Source organism: Lathyrus oleraceus, chromosome 3 (assembly GCF_024323335.1).
Source record: "Lathyrus oleraceus cultivar Zhongwan6 chromosome 3, CAAS_Psat_ZW6_1.0, whole genome shotgun sequence".
In the NCBI taxonomy this organism is placed as follows: domain Eukaryota; kingdom Viridiplantae; phylum Streptophyta; class Magnoliopsida; order Fabales; family Fabaceae; genus Lathyrus; species Lathyrus oleraceus.
Window position 1 is genome coordinate 168,961,836 of NC_066581.1, and position 20,785 is coordinate 168,982,620.

The window sequence follows — 20,785 nt, forward strand, 5'->3', positions numbered from 1 at the left end:
AGAATGAAAGCTTTTTTCAAGGGACAACAATCTCCCTGACAAGTACTCTTGGAAAAATAAGAGACAAATGCACTAATAAATAGAAACTGACTCTCAAAGATTGTAAAATATTCCCTCAACACTCGAAAACCCTTATATATATATATATATATATATATATATATATATATATATATATATATATATATATATATGTGTGTGTGTGTGTGTGTGTGGTGTGTGTGTGTGTGTGTGTGGTGTGTGTGTGTGTGTGTGTGTGTGTGAAGGCAAGCCACATAACATATTAGCGGAAGAGAGAGGTTATAAGATCTATGGTTGGATTCCTCCTAGGGGACATAAACAAAATCAAGTGCACTCAAGTGAACTATAAGGATATTCATGCCCTAACTTGTCATCTCAAGCCATACGTTAAGGATGAGCAGTGAAATGTTTCAATGATGTGAAGGCATTTATTGAGCTTGTTCCCCACTAATTTTGCAACTGGTCCAAAACGTTTCCACTTATGACCAAGAGTGAACAACATTATTAGAGTCTGGCCATGACTTCTAAGACTTCCCCAACTACCCATCCAACAAGCCTTGGGGGAAATAGTTTTGGGTCGGCGAAAGGCTCACAAGCTAATACCCAATCCAATACAAATCTATTTGAAATGATCCAACATATAAATGCCATGACACATGACATTAAAAGTACAATTTATGATCCCCATTTCTTTACTACACTCATCTTGAATCCTGAACCGACTTGGGCATTAGAGTACTAACCTTGCAGGCTCACCTCGCTCCGCCATATTATAGTTACCACCGATTCAGAATTCCTCACCATCGACATACATCAATTCTGGTTCCATAATGAAACAAAAACATTTTAGGTTAACTTTGAATGATATTTTATAAGACTTTAAGTAATATATAAGATAAATGATGATATATCAAAGATAAAGATAATCTTAACTTTGTTCATTGTTAATCTTTGCCATTTTGTCATGATTGATTGTTGTCTTCATCTTTAACATTCATTGTCTTCATCTTTTTCCTTATTTGTTGATCATTGTTGACTTTATATTTTTCTTATTTTGTTGATGAATTTGTCTTTATTAAAACCCTATCCAAGGTCAAGGAAAAGATCTTCTTCGTAATATCCCCCTTTTTGATGATGACAAGTATCATTTAAAATTTTCTTGTTTATCAACAAGTTGCTTTAATATTTCTGAATCTTGTAATATATGCAACAACTAGAAACTTCGAATGTCTTGTATATTTTCCCCCGTCTTTTTCAATTTAAGACTTTCTCCTCCTAAAAATATCATGAAAAAGAATAAACATACGCTACCATTTCTTCCCCTTTTTTGACATTATCAAAATGAAGAAAAAGTAGAATAATCCAATAGAACATAACAGAGAGGGAAATAACACAATTCATATGAACAAAAGTCAATCTATGGGGTGAAAATACATCATTATAAATAAAGTTTTTAAATGAAAAAATATAATATCATATATTAACACACTTGCTCTTTTTTACAATGCTAATTAAAAGAGTTAATTTTTTCAATTCATCTTTAGCCAAATGATTTCTAACCTTACCATATCATATGGTGTTCTTGTGTCTTGAATAAATAATCTTTATATTACAATTTTAGCATATAGTTTTCAAACGCACCTATAAAATAAAATCAATAGATATTTATAGGTACCCAATATTCTTTGGATCCTTTTGGGTTAGTTTATTTCTCAACCACACATATTTACCACTGGGTATACCATTTTTTTAAACATAACATGCATTGGTGGTATGACTTTCACAATTGTAATAAAACAAGTATGTGTCATGTTAGGAATTTTCTTTTTATGATAATAAACATAATTATTATTATTATAATCCTTTTTAGGTTGGACATTATGAGATACTTTTCTAGATTGAAGATTGCTACAAACATTTAAAGATAATCTTTTTTATTTGACTAGAATATTCAAATTTAGAATATCTGAGTCCACTTTTATCATTAACATATATTTGATTACTTAGAACATTATCGAATACATTTTTGTCTTTTTCATAAATGCACATCACTTGATTTATTTTATCAATTTTAGATTCAAGAGATACACATTTAATAGATGATAAACAATTACCATGAATGTCTATTTTGGTTTTAACTTTGTCTAACTCTTCTTGCATAACATTTGTTTTACTTTCTAAAGAAGAAATAGTCTTTTGCTTAGCACATAATCTAGAAAGTTTTAGACATTCATCATGTAAATCATTAAAAACATCTTATAATTCATCATAATAAAGTTTATCACTTGAGTCAAAATTACTAACCTCTTAATCACCATCAGAGTAATGTGAAACCATGAAAGATATATGTGTTTGTTATTTATTTTTTGAATTTTTACTCACACCATGGTCTCCGCAAGCATATATGCTCTACTTAGATTTTTTATCCTTCTTTTTTTGTTCTTTTTTTTTAGAAAAGGAAAATTATTCTTAATATGTCCTTGTTTTCCACATTCAAAGCACATGATCTTTTGACTTGAAGTTTATTCTTCATTAAACTTTTTTCTTTGGCTAATTTTTATTGTTTTGTCTCTTTTCAAGAATTTTTCAAACTTCTTAACTAGTAATTATATATTTTCATAATCTTGTTGACCATCAAATTGAGATTCTTCTTCATCATCACTATCATAATCTTTGACTTAAGTTTTTAATGCAAGGGATCTAACTTTATGTTCACGTCCTTCATGCTTCTCCAATCGTTCAAGTTCTAATTCGTGTTCTTGCAATTTTCTAAATAATGTCGCCATGTCATCTTAGATATACTTTTATTTTTTTTAAAAATTTCGTTACTTTCGGTTGCCATGTCCTTGTTAAGGATCTAAGGACCTTTAAATTTTATTCATTGTCGGTGAAGGTTTCCAATAACAGTTAAATGATTTGTCAAATGAGTGAACCTTTTTTTGCAAATCTATAATTCTTTCTCCTGGTTGCATTCTAAACATCTCATATTCTTGAGAGAAACTATTTAGTCTAGATCATTTTACTTCCTTCGTACACTCGTGTGTGATCTCTAAGGTTTCCCATGTTTATTTAGAAGTTTGACAATTAGACACCCTGAAAAATCCATCCACCTCAAAGGAAGATGCTATAATTTTGACTTTCTTATCATATATAACTTTCTTGTTATTATCATCATTCCATGTATCTTTAGGTTTTGTTTAACTTACACCATTAACAAGTAAAGTAGGAATGTATGGACCATTTATGTATAATCTCCAAACTTCTACCCCTTGTAATTCTAGAAACATTTACATTCTAATCTTTCAAAAGTCATAACACTCCCCGGTGAAACTCGGTTGTCTGTTGGTGCTATTTGCTTCTCCTAAGAAAGGTTTTACATAAACCATTAAAGCCCAAATCTAGGATCAATTTACCTAACTCTTACTCTAATTCTAAATGTAACTATGAGAGACAATCACAAGGAGGGGTGGATAAGATTTTATGGATTTTCCTTGATTTTATGCAATGTTTTTTTAACTTTTAATTTTACTAGAAACAAGTGGTTGAATGCTACTTTAATATTATTATAAAGTGCATAATTTTAAAGGCATAAAGATAAAGAACACACAAGAGTTATACTAGTTCCCCTTATAAAATAAGGGTACATCTAGTCCATTTACTCCTTAGAGGATTTTACACTATGATTAGATCCTTGTACAAGTCTTCACCAAGACCTTTTTACAATCTTCTAAAACATATACAAACACCAAATCCTTGGTGGATCTTGAATCACCCCAATTTAAAGAACCTTTTTTACAATCACCAAACACTATATTGATCCTCAGAGAAATCATAAAATACACCACTTTCGATTTACAAACACATTTCACCAATGCACAATGATGAAAAAACACAAGCACTTCAACTTTGTTGAGAAATGAAGAATGTAGTAGGCTATTGAATGTCAAATCCAATCTTGGGATTATATAATTTATTTTCTCAATATGACAATTCAAGGTATATCATTTAATTACTCATAGTCTATTTTGGTTTATGAAGCTTTTTCTTGTTTATGAAAATTCACATAGTTTCAAACCATTTGAAAAATGAAGAACACTTTGAAAATGATATTTGATTCTTATAAATATGATTTTGAAAGTTGGTAATTCATTTTCTAGTGTACGTTGCTTTATATACACTTATAAAAACCTCTATAAATGATTGCAAAAGTTTGAAACTGTTCCATGAAGCTTTGCCATTATGATTATGTTAGATGAAAAAACACATTGGTTCAGGTGGTATTCAAATACCATATCCTGGTAGCCGAATACCACTTTGTAATGTTCCATTTTTTTAAAATTGACACTGGTATTCGAATACCACATACTGATAGCCGAATACCACTTCCATTCCAACACTAAATTCATCTTTTAAGGCACAACTTCAAAGGTTTTTATGTGATAATTTTAAAAACATTTCAGATTAAATTTGAACAATATTTTCTGAGCTTTTAAGTGATATATAAGATGAATCGTGATATATCAATGATAAAGACAATCTAAACTTTGTTCAATGTTGATCTTTGCCATTTTTTCATAATCGATTACTGTCTTCATTTTTTTCTTCTTTATTAATCATTATTGAATTTGTTTTTTTCTTCTTTTGTTTATGTATTTGTCTTCTCCAAAACCCTAGCCAAGTCAAGGTGGAGTCTTTTTCATAGTTTCCACAAAATTCATGGTTATAATATCAAGAATTAAATTCAACTCAAGGACATGATCTAAGGGATTATCAAGAAAAGATGTCTATATGAATATACCAAGGATGGTAAAAGGAGTATAGGGGAATCTCCAAAGAAAAGACAATCCCCCAAGATGACAATCAAAGTCGTGGCTGGGGGAAAGGGTAAAAAAGCCTATAGCGAAAAAGGCAAAGGATATAAGGGAAAACGTCAGTATATCGCCTCTATAACCGAGGGATCCCAAATTAAGAGTGTCATCCAAAGGTACAATAAATAGGAAGATTATCGAGTTAATGGCTATAAGCAAAAAGGAGGGAATCACCTCATCCACCAACCCAGAAAGGTCGATATTTGAATTTTGAGATAGTAAAAAGGTGGGAGGAATCTAGAACAAGATATTCCCTTTGGTGATAATGACAATCATATCCATATTTTATGTGTCTCGAGTCATGATTGATAAAGGAAGTTCTTGTGATATCATGTATACTGACCTCTTTGAGAAAATAGGATTGAAGAAAGATAAACTATTACCATATGATGGGTCATATTTACAAGCCTTTAATGGCATTATGTCCCATCCACGGGGATACATTGAGCTGGTGTTTAGTGTTAGGGAAGGACAAAATACTTGAATCGTTGAATCCCAATTCTTGATTGTCCTGTGTTGAAGTGTTTCCAATTATGTCCTATATTGACTTTTCATGGCGACGCTGGACGCAGTAGCTTCCCTATTCCATTTGAAGATGAAATACCTTAACACCCACAATGATCTGATTAGTATTAGTGTTGACCAGACATAGGCTAGGACGATTTATCAAGCTTTACAACAGGATCAAAACAAAGGTGAAGCTACCACTATTGATATGAATGTGGCCTCGTTAATTAAACAACTAAAGTATATGGCCAACTATCCTTTGACCAAGAAGGTACTACAAATAGAGATGGTAAACAAAAAATGGATAATTAAAAGGAAACACAAACCTCAGAGTCAAATAAGCAGTGGCAAAAACCACATGGTTAAGTTATCTTTTTAATTATCATTTATTGTAAAAGAAAGACATGGCATGTACATTGTTATACAACTATTGAAATAAATAAAGAATTTATCACTAAAATTTTATTCTTCTTTATCATGAAAAGGTAAAGATGAGTTTGGGGTACATCTAGAAGGATCTAAGCCCCTATCATACAAACTTAGAGAGCTATCTTAAACACTAAAAGTCTATGACTAAAACGATCAAAACCCCACATCACGAGCACAACAAACATGCCCTAAAATGGGAAATAATTAGTATACCCCCTCTTGATAGCTAGTCACGCCAGAGGCATTGGTAGGTCCTCAAATACATCAACCTTTAACTAGGTTTATACCCGGGGTCATGGGAAGGGGTGTCGATCCTTGGTCGGGCCCGGTCCCGAAAGAAGCCCAATGAAATCCAAGCATGAAACTCAAGGGAATGACTTGAACTATATACACAAAGGTATCATTAAAATAAAAGAAAACAAAATAAAATATATTTAAAAATATATATATTACAAGTGAAGATCCATATACACCAGGTTTACATCCACCGACCTCCAATAAAAAACTATCCATCCAGAGGAACCATTTATCTGTTTTTAATTATCTGGTTAAGAAGAACCTGAGATTGAGAAATGAGACTAGTCGAATAAAGATATTCAACTTGCCGAAGAGAAATTTTAAAGCATCCCTAGCCACACAAAAATCTTCCTGCAAGGATTTGGGCAACTCCTTATAAAGGGAAAGATTTCCTCACACATGTTGGTTAGGTTGACCTCAGTATTTTGTTGACTATCTTAAGACTCCTTTAAAGCCTTTTCCAACTCTTTATTTTTCCTCCAAGTAACCTCCAAACATCGGTTCATTTCAGTTAAAGCCAAATGCTTATCAATTACCACTTGGACTAACTACTTCACCCTTTCAGTAAGAGGACCAGAATACCCCAAGGGTTACAAAGGAGTTTCTATGGCAAGTAATAAGTTAGAAACATCTTGAACCTCTTCTAGACACATATTCCTCTAAAGTGTAAGATCACCAACTTTATTCATCAACCTTTCCTTTTCCTAAAAAATAAAATCAAGCAAAAAAACCTCTTCCTAGTGAGCAACACCAAAAGCCAAAATAACATATTCTTGATGAACATGGTAGGCTAGTTCGACCAATTTGCCTTGGCGAGCCTCGTCAAGCAGTTAAGAGAAATAAGAATAATCCTTGTTAGAAATCAAGGAAAAAATTCACTACATGTCCTTAAACCCAGACGAGTCAATAATACAAGGTTGCCATCCCTATAAAGAAATGATGGTTCCTCCACAAATCTAGACCTTCGGAGACGCTTGGGGAAGAAACCTAATATCAAACCTCTTTAGACTTAGGAATGGGATATAATATTTTCTCCCTTTCCTAGATAGGGGAAGATGAATTTCCTACTACCAAAGTGCAACCAGAGGAAGCCAAATTCACATCCCCGTCAATAGGAAGGACAACTTGAGTAACTTGTCTGGCAACAAGAACATACAAGGTGCCAGCAAGCGTACCCAAAGCAGAAGTCTCACCAATAAGGGGTGTGCTCGTAATTCCAACCAAGACAACGACAACTTGAATCTCTTTCTTTAGTCGCTGCATGACGTCTTAACTCTTCATGACATCTGTAAAAGACAAGAATATTAGATAATATTAAATAAAGAAAAAAAGATGAAACTCTAAGGCCACATACCAAAGATTTTCCCCCTCTCTTCTTTAGATTTGACATCCACGATCCAACGAGTTTGAGTGCATGTATTTAGTCGGGTCTTAAAAGCAAGATCAGAGGGAACCACCCCTCATACATAGCCAAGCTCATGGAAAAAAGACACCGAATGGATTTTTTATAATTCATTCGTAAAACAAATGTCACTGTCAGCTTGATGCCCTTATATTCACACCGCTGTTGAAATATTTTAATGAACTCTCAACTCATATGATGGAATTACAAAAGGGAAATAAGCACATGGTTTATAACACTGATTTCAAATTCATTAAAGGGGAGACAATAACCAATCAGGGAAACAAACATTCGTGGAATGGGATAATACACCTACCATATTGACCACATACTCTTTGATCCTCATCCGAGGAAAGAACACCTAAATCCTCAGGCGGACCCACATTAGTCATAGCCTGAACAAATGCATCACTATGGGAGAAGATGGAGACAACACCTGATATATATGAACTTATCCAAACTTCTGAAATATCTCTACTAACCCTTCTAGTTGACATAGAGGAAGCAACCATATTTGCATGAATCAAAGAGAAAATGCAGGAACCAAAGGCAGAGCGAATAAATATGAAATGCTAAGAAACCCTAAACATGACGAAGAGGAGAAGAGGATGAAAATCTCATGCGCCAAAATTCAGAAGCCCGAGTACAAACACGAACAAGTAAGAGACTGAATCGACAAGTAAAATCTCTTGGATAATTGATCAGCCTTCACACCAAGAGAATCACTATAGCAAATAGAAAAAAGGAAAATGAGCTTCTAAAGAAAGTTAGTGTGGAATCAATAAAAAGAGTAAAGTCCCTCTGGAAACCTAGTACACTTCCTCAAATGATTCAAGATTGTATGATCATTATCCACTATCAACAATTGGGGTTCCTTTATGATTATTGGGTTGATGTCCTGACATCTCCAATTTAATCATGTTGACGACTAACAAGGATATAGGGCACATGTCAATCATGGCCAGCCTTTTAAAATGTCATGCATAAGTGTTATCCCAAAATTATATCTTCCTAAGAATATCAACGTCCCATCAGACCTCTCCCATGATAACTTTTATGGACACACAAGATAGCTAGTGCAAAACCCTTATCCTTCATGACAAAAAACAGGGCTCGAGGGCAACAATTTTGGACTAGTCACCGAGGCATAATAGAACACGAAGCCTAATCCTAATAAGACGCAAAAATGGATGAAAAGAAAAAGGATATTGTCGAACTGTCTCACCTTATTCCATATGAAAACTCGTTTTACACCACCTATCTATCATACGATTGTTTCATAAAATTGATTATGAATATTAATTAAAACAAATCTAATTAAATATAAATTTGGTATAAGTAAGAATTCAAATCTTACTTTAGACTCAAATTTTCAAACGCACTTTACAATTAACTCTTTAGTTGGATAAATTAAAAAATAAAATTTTAAAAACACAAGATACACTTCATTAAAATTTATATACTAAATAAATAATTTAAGATAGAATCTCTTCTCTTATAATGTCAAAACATCCGATTTATCATATTTCTTTTTGCAAATGCCCATAAACCACTTCAAAATCGAATGTGTGACATTGCTCAATACATTGTCTAACAAATATTTGAATCATATGTAACAACATTAATTAAAATCCACAAAATTTATGAAATAATGACCTTTTAAAAATCTCAATTCAATAGAGTTATAATTACGAAATTCCAGTACAGACAAAGTGTTTGACTAGAATGAAATTCACCACTGATTTGGAAGGAATATATTTGGGGTCCGAAACAAACAGTTACCATGTCAAGATTGAAAACGGTGAGTAGTTTACCGAAACGTGTACATCAAAAGAGCCACGTAAAAAGTACACGATCAATAGTCAAATCACAAATCTCTCTCTCTTTCTCTCTCAATCGTTGAACTTTCCAGTTTCCACTTTCCCATTTCCACATTCTTCTAACCTTCACTCACAAAACCACAATCCGATCTAGGGTTCATCACTCTCACTTCCGATGGACAAATCGAAGCTAGCTCTCTTCGGCGAGAGGCTCAAAACCAACAGCGCTAATCTGAGTCGAATCGTAAGCGGCAAAATGAAGGAAATACTCCAAACTCCGACGCCGGAATCGAAGATGGTTGACGAAGCAACGTCGGAGACTTTGGAGGAACCGAATTGGGGAATGAATCTCAGGATATGCGGCCTTATCAACTCCGACGAGTTTAATGGTTCGGAAGTGGTGAAAGCCATCAAGAGGAGGATCAATCAGAAGAGTCCGGTTGTTCAGAAACATAGCCTTGATTTGTTGGAAACTTGTGCTATGAATTGTGAAAAGGTGTTTTCTGTAATTGCTTCCGAGAAGGTTCTAGAGGATATGGTTAGGTTGATTGATAATCCTCAGGCGGATCAGGATAATAGAACAAGGGCTTTACAGTTGATTAGGGCTTGGGGTGAATCTGAGGATATTGCTTATCTTCCTGTTTTCAGTCAAACTTATTTGGTTAGTTTCTTTCTTCTTTCTTGCTTTGTTTTTACTATGCCTCTTTTGTTGTAACATTACAGGGTCAATTGGGTCCCCTAATTTAAGCTGATCTCACCCAAGATTATACTTGGACCCTAATAAATTTCAAGTAACAGGAAAGAGCGAGAAAGTGTGTTACAGAATAATAGAGCTATGTCTATGTATTTGAGTTATGATCAAATTAAGGGAAAAACATAGAGTTCAATTTAGTAGGTTATTAGTAGAACTATGGTAGATAGAGGATGTTCTATTTTGAGCTGTGTAGCACCGCCGGTTGAAACCAACACCGACACTTGTGATTATGTTTAATTTATTCTTTTTTTTTCTTCCAAATTATTACTGTAGTCAATGTCTGTGTCCGTGCTTACTAGATATTAAGAGTTAAGCAAAGTGTTAGTCATTGGATTAGATCTATTGTACCTATTATAGGCAATCTTATTTTGCATGGTAAGGCTTAGGCTACCCTTTAAGGATGTTAAAATTAATTCACTTAAATAGGTACAAACAAGATGATAAATACAACGGATTGCATTTCCATTTTGGTTTGTCATACAACAAGGACTTATAGTAGCTACTAGCTATATAGATAAAGTCGTTTTCAATGGTTTCACTTATATTTAATTATTAGAGTATCCTTCATCCAGTAAAATTTCCTACAGGGATTTCTATTGGCCTTATTCTGATATGGCAATTGGCAAACCACGGCATACACAACTTACTAATCTTTATTGTTTTTAAGTTTTCTTGGATGTATACGTTACATAGTATTATTACTGCTTGAGAAACAGTATCACATCACAAGGCAAGGCATTGTTTGTTTTTTGACGACAACAACAACAACGGTAACAATGACAAACAATTTTTTTCTCCCATTAGGTGGGATCAGTTATATGAACTTAATGATGTCATTATGTCCTGTCCTGTTCTTGTCATGAATCATGTTCTGCCCTATAGATGATTTAACTTTGATTCTTTCTTGATGGGTTAGTTTATTGTTTTGCTCGATTTTTTCTACCTCTAATAATTGAGCTATCTTCTATCTTGATCTGCCATATCATTGCCTTCTCAAGTTTCAACACATGCCCAAACCAAAATAAGACCCACCATCTTTTATTCCCGAGTCTGTCATCTTGTATAACAATTAATCTGTTGTTATGACTATGTCGTAACTTTTCCTTTAATCTTACTCCCTCCGGTTTCTATTATAAGAAAGAAAATTACTCTTTAGATACATTGAATAATCAATGTATATGGACATTGGTTATTCAATGTGAATCTAAAAAGTAATAATTATTTTCTTATAATAGAAACCCAGGGGAATAAAAAGTAATGTTGATCATGATGAAGTTGAATATTTTAAATTTCATCTACCTAGGTTGAATACTATGGTTTATATTTATCTATAGCTACCACTTTTATGATGGATTCAAGGTGCCTACTCTGAGTTTTGGAACAGTAAGATTTCCATTTTGGCTTCCTAGCTTTCTTAAGGTGTTTCTAGGTGAATTCACATTCTATATACTCCATTTTACTTTATCTCTCAAATATTTGAAATGACATTGGTCCAAAAAAACACTTGATTGAAATTTGGATAAGAAAGTCATCCAAAGGTATTAACAGTTTGGGTCATTTGTGCCCTAAGGGCTAAAGGGCGCATGTTAAGCATTTCAATGATAGAATTTTTCTGTTGGAAAAAACACTTTTTTAGCTATTAAAGAATTGAATGCACAATTTCCACAGTTGATATTTCTACATTTGATTTTTTAACATGTGCCTTTAGGGCACAAGTTAAAAATTTCCTGATAGTTTAAAGGAAGCAAATATCATTGGCTTGAAATTGTCTTTGAATAGTAACTTAATTGTTTTTGGTACTTGATTTTATTGTTATATATAACTTCTAGCCATTGTTTGCAGAATTTTACTGTGTAAAATAGCTTTTCCCAGGAGACCTTGGGATTTTATTGTTACAGTATATTAGCTTTGAATTTGGTGCCTTCTATTTTTTATTTTTTATTATGTATTGTTGTGCTTCCTTTTCTCTTTCATTAATTTGAATCCTACTTCCTCTCTCATTGATGACAGAGTTTGAAAGGAAGGGGTGAATCACTTGACGCGGCAGGAGGAAATTCACCACCAATTCCATATGCCTCAGAGTCACATACTTATCAACAATCTTTAAACCCCCCTGAAAGATACCCAATTCCAGTAGCAGGGTTACATGCTCTTGCTCTGGATGACTCAGAGGCTTTCTTTACTGACCACCAACCCGTTTCTGTTGAAGAGAAGAAAGAGCATCTTGTGGTTGCTCGAAACAGTCTTGAAGTTCTCTCTAGCATATTAAATTCTGAGGCAGAGCCAAAACCTTTAAAGGTAATCCTTTTCTGAAATTAAGTAAATGTAGCATCTTTTGAATACTGAATTGTTGTTTTGTTTTCGACTCTGATGTTTATTGTATGTATGAAGTCTTCTTGCACAGATTTTTAAAGAACTACTCATAAATCAGATACATGCTTTTCAATGCAAGGCTACTATTCTTATGATAGAATTATATATATTTTTTCTGATGGATTGTACTATATTTTTGTTTGGTTGCAGGAAGAATTAACTTTGAGTCTGCTGGATAAGTGCAAGCAATCACTCTATGTTATCAAGGAGATTGTGCAAAGCACAACAAATGATGAAGAAACACTTTTTGAGGCTTTATATCTCAATGATGAGCTGCAGCAGTTGGTTTCTAAGTACGAGGAGTTGGAAGCTTCTCAAAGTTTAGGGGAACATCAAACACAAAATGCTGACGCTGCCAAAAATGATGCGGAAGCTGTTCAAAACCTCAACGAAAGACGTGAAGGTGACAAATCTGAAGAGTCAGAAGCTGCTCAGAATCTTGATCAAAAGCTGCTCCAAGAGTCAAACACTCTTGAAGCCAATGTCAATGCAACTGAGGGGTATGGTCACGTTGAAACCAAAATTGTGGATAGCACAAAAGAGAAGAATGGTGAACCTATCCTCAAGAGTAATACCGAATGAGAAAGGCGAAGGTTGCAAGTTGCTTTGTTTCTTCTAGCATTATATTTTGTTCCTGTCCATACCGTGTAGGCATGTAATATTTATAACCCATAGTTCTTTCTACGAGGGTGAGGGTGATTATATCCCGAGGATTGTGATACTTAATCCTTGTGAGATTATGGTAGTTCATAAAACTGTTACTGTGGTTTTTTTCTTCTTGTAAATGCACTCATTTCGACTATGCGCATCAATTTGATAATGTTTGATGAGACTCTGATACAGAATTGGGCACAAGGGTATAAGACTCTTCCTTTTCTTTAGAAATCCCCTTAGTGTAGATCTTTTGCAGAAGTTGTATTCCATTTCTTTATAAAAGAAAAACATTTGTCTGATACTACAACACACTTCGGTCAAGGGAATGTAAATCATTTGGTGGCCTTCTGGTTAGACTCCATCTTTGGCTTGAATAATCAACAGCGATGCTCAAATTAACCGGTTAGATGGGATTGAATTTCACAAATGATAAAACGTGCTGGGATTGAATTTCTTCCTCGTAATACATGGGATTGAATTTCATCCTCATAATACATATGAATTCCTTGATCACTTTCAAGTATAATCTTATTGTTTATTCATATCATCACGTATCCTCACAACATGTATTATGTCTAAACTTTTGTCGAGAATTCTATCGTGTTGTTTGATCAATGATTTCTCAATCTATCAAACAATAAGATAGTATGAATCTTTGGTACTTTACGTGAATATTATACTCTAACCCTATGTCTAGAGATAAGAGTTTAACACAATATTATCTTAGATCAGGATTGAAAAAGTATTTGTCAATAACAATTCAGATCTATAAGGTTGAGCGATAAAGCAAATATAATATTTGATGAATATAAACAACTAGATTATAATATATGATGATCAATTAGTACACATACGATTTGACGGATTACATTCAATCCCAACACAAGAGAAGAAATTAGCTAGTCATCATTATGGTAGCTTGATTAATCACGAAGGAATTGAGATCAATCAGTATCAAATGCAATTTCCCAATTATCTGACGCATATCCAACTAACTGTTCACACTTCTCTCCTTCTATATGTGGTATCTGTCTAAAGAAAAAAACTAATTAACTCTCATTAACTGTGTTTCTGCCCCTTTTATAGTGTCTGGTTGTAACCAATTTTGTTTAGCGAAATATGACTCACTAAGAGAAGCATCCTTCAATCACTCTGAATATGCTTCAAACCGCCTTACTTTCTCTCGTTAAGCGAAGTTCTTCGCTAACTCTCACTTCAAGCTGACTTTTGATTCTGTTTCTTTTCGCTGTCTCTCGCTACTTCTCGCTTAGCAAAGTGTTGTGTGTTTGCCTCGCCGCTTCTCGCTACCTCTCGCTTCAAGCGAGCTTTGTGTGTTTGCCTCTATTTCCCTTCGTTGCGTCTCGCTACCTTCCGCTTAGCAAAATGTGCCGAACATTTTCTTCTTTTGTGATGAATCAGGTGTGATCTTGAAAGTTTCTGCAACATTCAACAACACACTAAAGAGTACCACTTTCTAATTAAAAACCTTGGAAAACTATAAAAAAACATTGTTAGTACAAGTCAATAAGCACCAAGTTTCAGGTAAAGAATCACTGTAGTTTTGACACTTATCAAACTCTCCCCAACTTGAATTTTTGTTTGTCCTCAATCAAGGTCATAATCACTCTAAAGTAAAAAGTTCCTCCAAGGATCATGACTCAACAATGCTCTTACAAAATAATTGACAAAAAATGTATGGTTAAATGACGAATGCACATGCGAAAGTTGTATTCGTTTACTTTTCTAGAATCAAGTATGATTATTAAATAAGTTCTTTCATACAAACATCATTTCATACAGTTAAAAACAATGACACAATTCCACTTGAATTACCCTATCACTCTTTTTCACAATATGGATGAAGACTTTGTGATTTCAATCATGCGGAAAGTAGACTCTCATCCAATAACCTTGCTAACATCCTGATCAATTCATATATTCATCTGCACAATTCAATTTTGAATTTATTTACGAGCATAAATCACTAAGGGCTTGTCTATGATTGTAACTTGGTCAGATTTCATAGGTATAATCATTTTCCTAAGGCAATTGACAAAAAATTGTCCAAGTTAATGAAGAGCATCTCTCATTTTGTTCATATCTTTCTTTTTTCTTTTCATTTTCTATTTCGCCCCTCAAATCTTTTGTGATGCAATTGTGTGTTTTTGAATTTCTTTATATTTCAATTGTTCCTTTTTTCTGATTTTATGTTTGACGTGTTCCATTTTAATTTTTTTTTCTTTCACAATAATGCAATATGTTGTTGCTAAGAATATGATGAAGAGTTTCTTTGTGCATACAATATGTGTCGAGTATTCCTTTATTCATTGATGCTATTTAATACTTTTGTGATGGATGGTTGAGCTAAAACAATATTGTATCTAGGTTTAGAAATTTGATGTTTCAATTTTAATATTAATTAGAAGAAGACCCACGTTATGCGCATTTGTAAATTACTTTATTATTTTTTATTAAATTTTAAATATGTTAAAAATTTATTTTGACAAAATATGATTAATAAATTTATATTACAATAAATTATTGTGAATTATAATTGAGAAAATTAATTACATCTAAAAAGATATACTTTAATACAAAAGAAAAATATATTCTTGTAAATTAAGATTGGAATTGTTTTATTTTGATTCTTATATATCTTTTATACTTATCTTTGATTTAGATATCTAATGTTAAATCGTTGAAGATATGTATTAATTTTTAGTATTAAATAAAATTAAAAGTTTATACGATCAAATATTAGTTATTTTGGAATGTGCCACGTATGACTATGTGATGATGTGACACAAATGAAATAGAATTAAAGGTTTCTATTTAAATATATTACAGTAGAATATTATCAAACTTTAATTATTTCATGAATAAGGATTGAAAATACTAGTTGCTATATTAATTTAATTATTTAATTAATTAATTATTTTAATTTTTATTAATTGAAATGTAAAAGTTGATTTGATTTTGTCTTTGATATCAAATTGAAATATTAGTGTTTTTTTTAAATATTATTATTGTTGCTTTTATTATTCTCTATAGGATAAATATGTAGAAACGATAAAAGATTGTTGTATACATTATTATTTTTTAAGATCAACTCATTAACCTATCTCTAAAAATTGTGTAAGAATTACTTTAAGATTAAAAAGATTTGTGTTAAGTGTTATTTTTATTGCTATAATTTTAAGAAAACGTAATATTTTGTCTTTGCGGGGATTCGAACACGTGACCTCAAATAGAGTAGAAATATTGCATTTGACTTTTAGAAGAGTAAAAATGAGTTTTGGAATGTGTCACGTGTGACTATGTGATAACGTGAGATCAATGGAGTAGAATTATAAGTATGAGAATGCGTGCTTCCCTTTTAATATATTATAATAGATAATAGATAGTAATAAATTATTATCAAATTTTAGTTTTCTGATAAATAAGGATTGAAAATGCTAGTTGCAATATTAACTTAATTATTTAATTAATTAATCATTTTAATTTTTATTAATTGAAATGTAAAAAATTATTTGATTTTGTTGTAGATATGAGTTGAATCATGAGTGTTCTTTTTATAAATATTAGAATATCATTGTTATTATTAGGATATCATTGTTATTATTAGAATATTATTGTTATTAAATAGTCTTGATTGTATAGCAAACAGACAGAGAGAAAAATTGATTGTATATATATCATTGAAAATCAATAGAAAGGTCAGACCTATCATTCCAATATGGTATCAGTAAGCATCAGGTACTGATCCTAAACCCTAATCCTTGCGCCACCGCTCTTCTCACATAACTGGCTGCGCAACCTTCCTCTTTCTCTCATCTCACCCACGCTTCTCTCATCAGATTTCTTTCTCTCATCATGAGCACCAACCGATCATCTTCCACCAAACAATCATCTCCCTCCTCCTCCCCTTCCAAAAACTCTGTAACCACGCAGAATACCAATCCTCCCACTCATCCCGCACTCATCATCTCTAACATCACCAATTTTATCAAAATTACCCTAAGTATTAAAAAGGGTCAATATAACATCTGGTCTGAACTCTTCAAAATCCATGCTCGTGTTTACCAAGTCATTGATCATATCATTCCAACCGAAACCACATCATCTCCTAATCTCAAAGACACCGATCCTACTCTTTGGGCACGTCTTGATGCTGTTGTCCTTCAATGGATTTATGGCACAATTTCTGATGATCTTCTCCACACCATCATTGAGCGCAATTCAACCGCAGAAAATGCGTGGAACAGGCTATTCAACATTTTTTATGACAATAAAAATTCTAGGGCTCTCTACCTCGAGCAAGAATTTTCTAATGTTCATATGGAGCAATTTCCTGATGCCTCCACCTATTGTCAATATCTCAAATCCCTATCTGATCAACTCTCTAATGTCGGTGCTCCCGTGTCTAACGAAAGGCTTGTTCTTCAACTCATTTCTGGCCTGACAGATGCGTATGCCACGGTGGGTTCATAAATCCGTCATGGAGACTCTCTTCCACCTTTTTACAAAGCTCGTTCTATGATAATCTTGGAAGAAACAACTAAAGCAAAGAAAGCAGAAAATTCTAGCAGCAACTCTACTTTCGTATCATCTCTTGATGATAACGCGGCCTCAACCACTCTAACTCAACAGCGTAACAACCGCAACAACAATGGTGCTGGTCGTGGTGGCCGAAGCAATGGTCGTGGTGGAGGTCGTGGCAGGGGTAGAAGCAATGGTCGTGGTGGAGGTCGTTCCCAGCCACAACCACATCAGTGGCCTCAGTATCCCTATCAGCAACCTCAGTGGACCACTCCCACTTATCCTAGAGAGCAGCAACAGTGGGCATATCCATGGCAGCCATGGGCCACTCCACCATGTCCATATCCGACAACGGTTTCTCCCCATCAACAATCAGACATACTAGGTCCTAAACCTCAACAAGCTCACATGGCAACTGCTCCACCTCACATGAACAGTCAGCAAGGTTCATCTTCTTATGCTCTGACAGACATCCAAGCTGCTATGCATACTTTCTCCATCTCTCCTCCTGATGATCAATGGTATATGGACAGCGGTGCGACTTCTCATATGACGGGAAATGGAGGTAATCTCACATCTTATTTTAATATGAGTAATAATATTACTGTTGGAAGTGGTCATCATATACCTGTAATTGGTCGTGGTCATGCATCTTTACCCAATTCCCTAACCTTAAACAATGTTTTGCATGCACCAAAACTTATCAAAAACCTTGTTTCTGTCAGAAAATTTACAATCGATAATGATGTTTCTGTTGAATTTGATTATCTCGGTTTTTCTGTGAAGGATTTTCAGACAGGAACGCTTTTAATGAGATGTAATAGTTCTGGCGACCTCTACCTTATTCCCACAAAACCAAACACAACAGCACTACCACCATCCGCCTTTGCTGCTTCATCTAACGAGTTATGGCATAGTCGTTTAGGACATCCAGGAGCTCCTATCTTAATTTCTCTTCATCGAAACAAACTTTTGCTATGTAATAAGTTTCGAAATGATTTCTTTTGTCAATCTTGTCCACTTGGGAAACAAATAAAATTGCCTTTTTATAATTCCTTATCATTTACTTGTATGCCTTTTGACATTGTTCATAGCGATCTTTGAACATCTCCAGTATTAAGCTCCGGAGGGCATCGTTACTATGTTTTATTTCTTGATGATTTTACTAATTTTTTGTGGACTTTTCCAGTTTCTAACAAATCACAAGTACATTCCATTTTTTTACAATTCCGTGCTCACATTAAAACACAATTTGAACGTGAAATAAAATGTTTTCAATGTGAAAATGGAAAGGAATACGATAATGCTCTCTTTCATAAGTTTTGTGAACAAAATGGAATGTCTTTTCGATTCTCTTGTCCTCATACCTCCCCACAAAATGGAAAAGCCAAAAGAAAAATTCGTACAATCAATAATATAATCCGAACCCTCCTTGCTCATGCTTCTATTCCACCGGTTTTCTGGCACCATGCTCTTCAAATGGCCACTTACCTACACAACATACTTCCAAATAAGAAACTCACTCTCCAATCACCCACCAAAATTCTCTACCAAAAAGATCCGTCTTATTCACACCTCCGAGTATTTGGATGTCTTTGTTATCCCTTAATTCCGTCCACCACTAGGAATAAACTCCAACCTCGGTCTACACCATGTGTCTTTCTAGGATATCCGTCTAATCATAGAGGTTATAAGTGTTACGAATTGTCAAGTCATAAAATCATTATTTCTCGGCATGTCATTTTTGAGGAAAATACGTTTCCCTTTTCCACCATGAATGCGCCTACAACGACTAACTATAACTTCTTAGATGACGGCATAATCCCCCTTCTTCCCTCACACTTGTACACCACATCTCCAGCAGCCCCCTCTCCCAACGTAACTGTCACCCAACCACCATCACCAACAGCACCACAAACTCCTCCCCCTCCAACCACGAATCAAACAACCTCTCCCTCGGCCCAACAAACTACACCCACGGCTCAAACACCTTCTCCCTCCCAAACAACAACTTCATCTACAAAAACAACACCTACCACCTCCTCTGCACCTATTCCGACACCATTTCCCCTCATGCACCTCATTCACCTCAAATGACAACCCGGTCACAACACGGAATTGTCAAACCCCGTAAGCTTTTCAACCTACACACATCAACCCACCAATCAATCTCTCATTTGCCTACAAATCCAATTGATGCATTAAGAGATCCTAATTGGAAAATGGCCATGAAAGACGAATATTATGCTCTTATTGAAAATAAGACGTGGGAATTAGTTCCTCGTCCCTCTAATGCTAATGTTATTCGAAGTTTGTGAATTTTCAGGCACAAGAAGAAATCTGATGTGTCTTTTGAGCGATACAAAGCTCGTTTTGTAGGTAATGGTGCTAATCAACAATCAGGTGTCGATTGTGGTGAAACCTTCAGCCCTGTCGTCAAACCGACAACTATTCGCATGGTACTTAGCATTGCAATATCCAAATCATGGTGTCTCCACCAACTAGATGTCAAAAATGCCTTTTTGCATGGAAATCTGGATGAAACAGTGTATATGCACCAGCCTTCTGGATTCCGCGATCCATAATATCCTGAGCACGTTTGTCTACTCAAAAAGTCTCTCTATGGTCTCAAACAAGCACCTCGTGCCTGGTACCAAAGATTCACTGATTATGTTGCCACATTGGGTTTCTCTCACAGCATCTCTGATCATTCCTTATTCGTTTTTCATCGCGGTATTGATACTGAAATTCTAGTTATCAGACTTTGGATGTCACACTGGTTGTTATGACATCCAATTCTGCACAGACAGGGATTATGCAGAACTTAACAGTGAGTGCAGTAAATAACACAAGTAATTGTTCACCCAGTTCAGTCCAACACGACCTACATCTGGGGGCTACCAAGCCAGGGAGGAAATCCACTATTAGTAGTATCAATTCAAAGCTAAACTCACCCGTTTACAACTTATCACTTAATCCCTACCCAATGCAATTTCAATCTTAACCTCAGATTAGAGTTCCTACTCACTCCCCCTCAATCACCTCAGTGATTACTATCTTTAAACAATATTAAAGACAAGTTGAAGTCACACTTCAAACAACTCTTGATTGTGCTTCACAG

The 20,785-nt window shown here is 34.2% G+C and overlaps 1 protein-coding gene across 1 annotated transcript; it reads left to right on the forward strand.

Moving 5' to 3' along the window:
• The first annotated feature begins 9,312 nt into the window (after positions 1–9,312).
• On the forward strand, positions 9,313–13,301 carry LOC127126043 (TOM1-like protein 2). Its single transcript, XM_051054900.1, has 3 exons — positions 9,313–10,005; positions 12,109–12,396; positions 12,622–13,301. Exons 1-3 carry the CDS (start codon positions 9,520–9,522, stop codon positions 13,051–13,053), a joined length of 1,206 nt encoding a protein of 401 aa, XP_050910857.1. The 5' UTR covers positions 9,313–9,519; the 3' UTR covers positions 13,054–13,301.
• Positions 13,302–20,785: the final 7,484 nt, after the last annotated feature.

Excerpts from the sequence above, each read along its gene's own strand:
- LOC127126043 (XM_051054900.1), top strand. The coding sequence starts at position 9,520 with ATGGACAAATCGAAGCTAGCTCTCTTCGGCGAGAGGCTCAAAACCAAC. Across the intron at positions 10,006-12,108 it reads TTTTCAGTCAAACTTATTTG|AGTTTGAAAGGAAGGGGTGA; the intron begins GTTAGTTTCTTT and ends CATTGATGACAG. Across the intron at positions 12,397-12,621 it reads CAGAGCCAAAACCTTTAAAG|GAAGAATTAACTTTGAGTCT; the intron begins GTAATCCTTTTC and ends GTTTGGTTGCAG.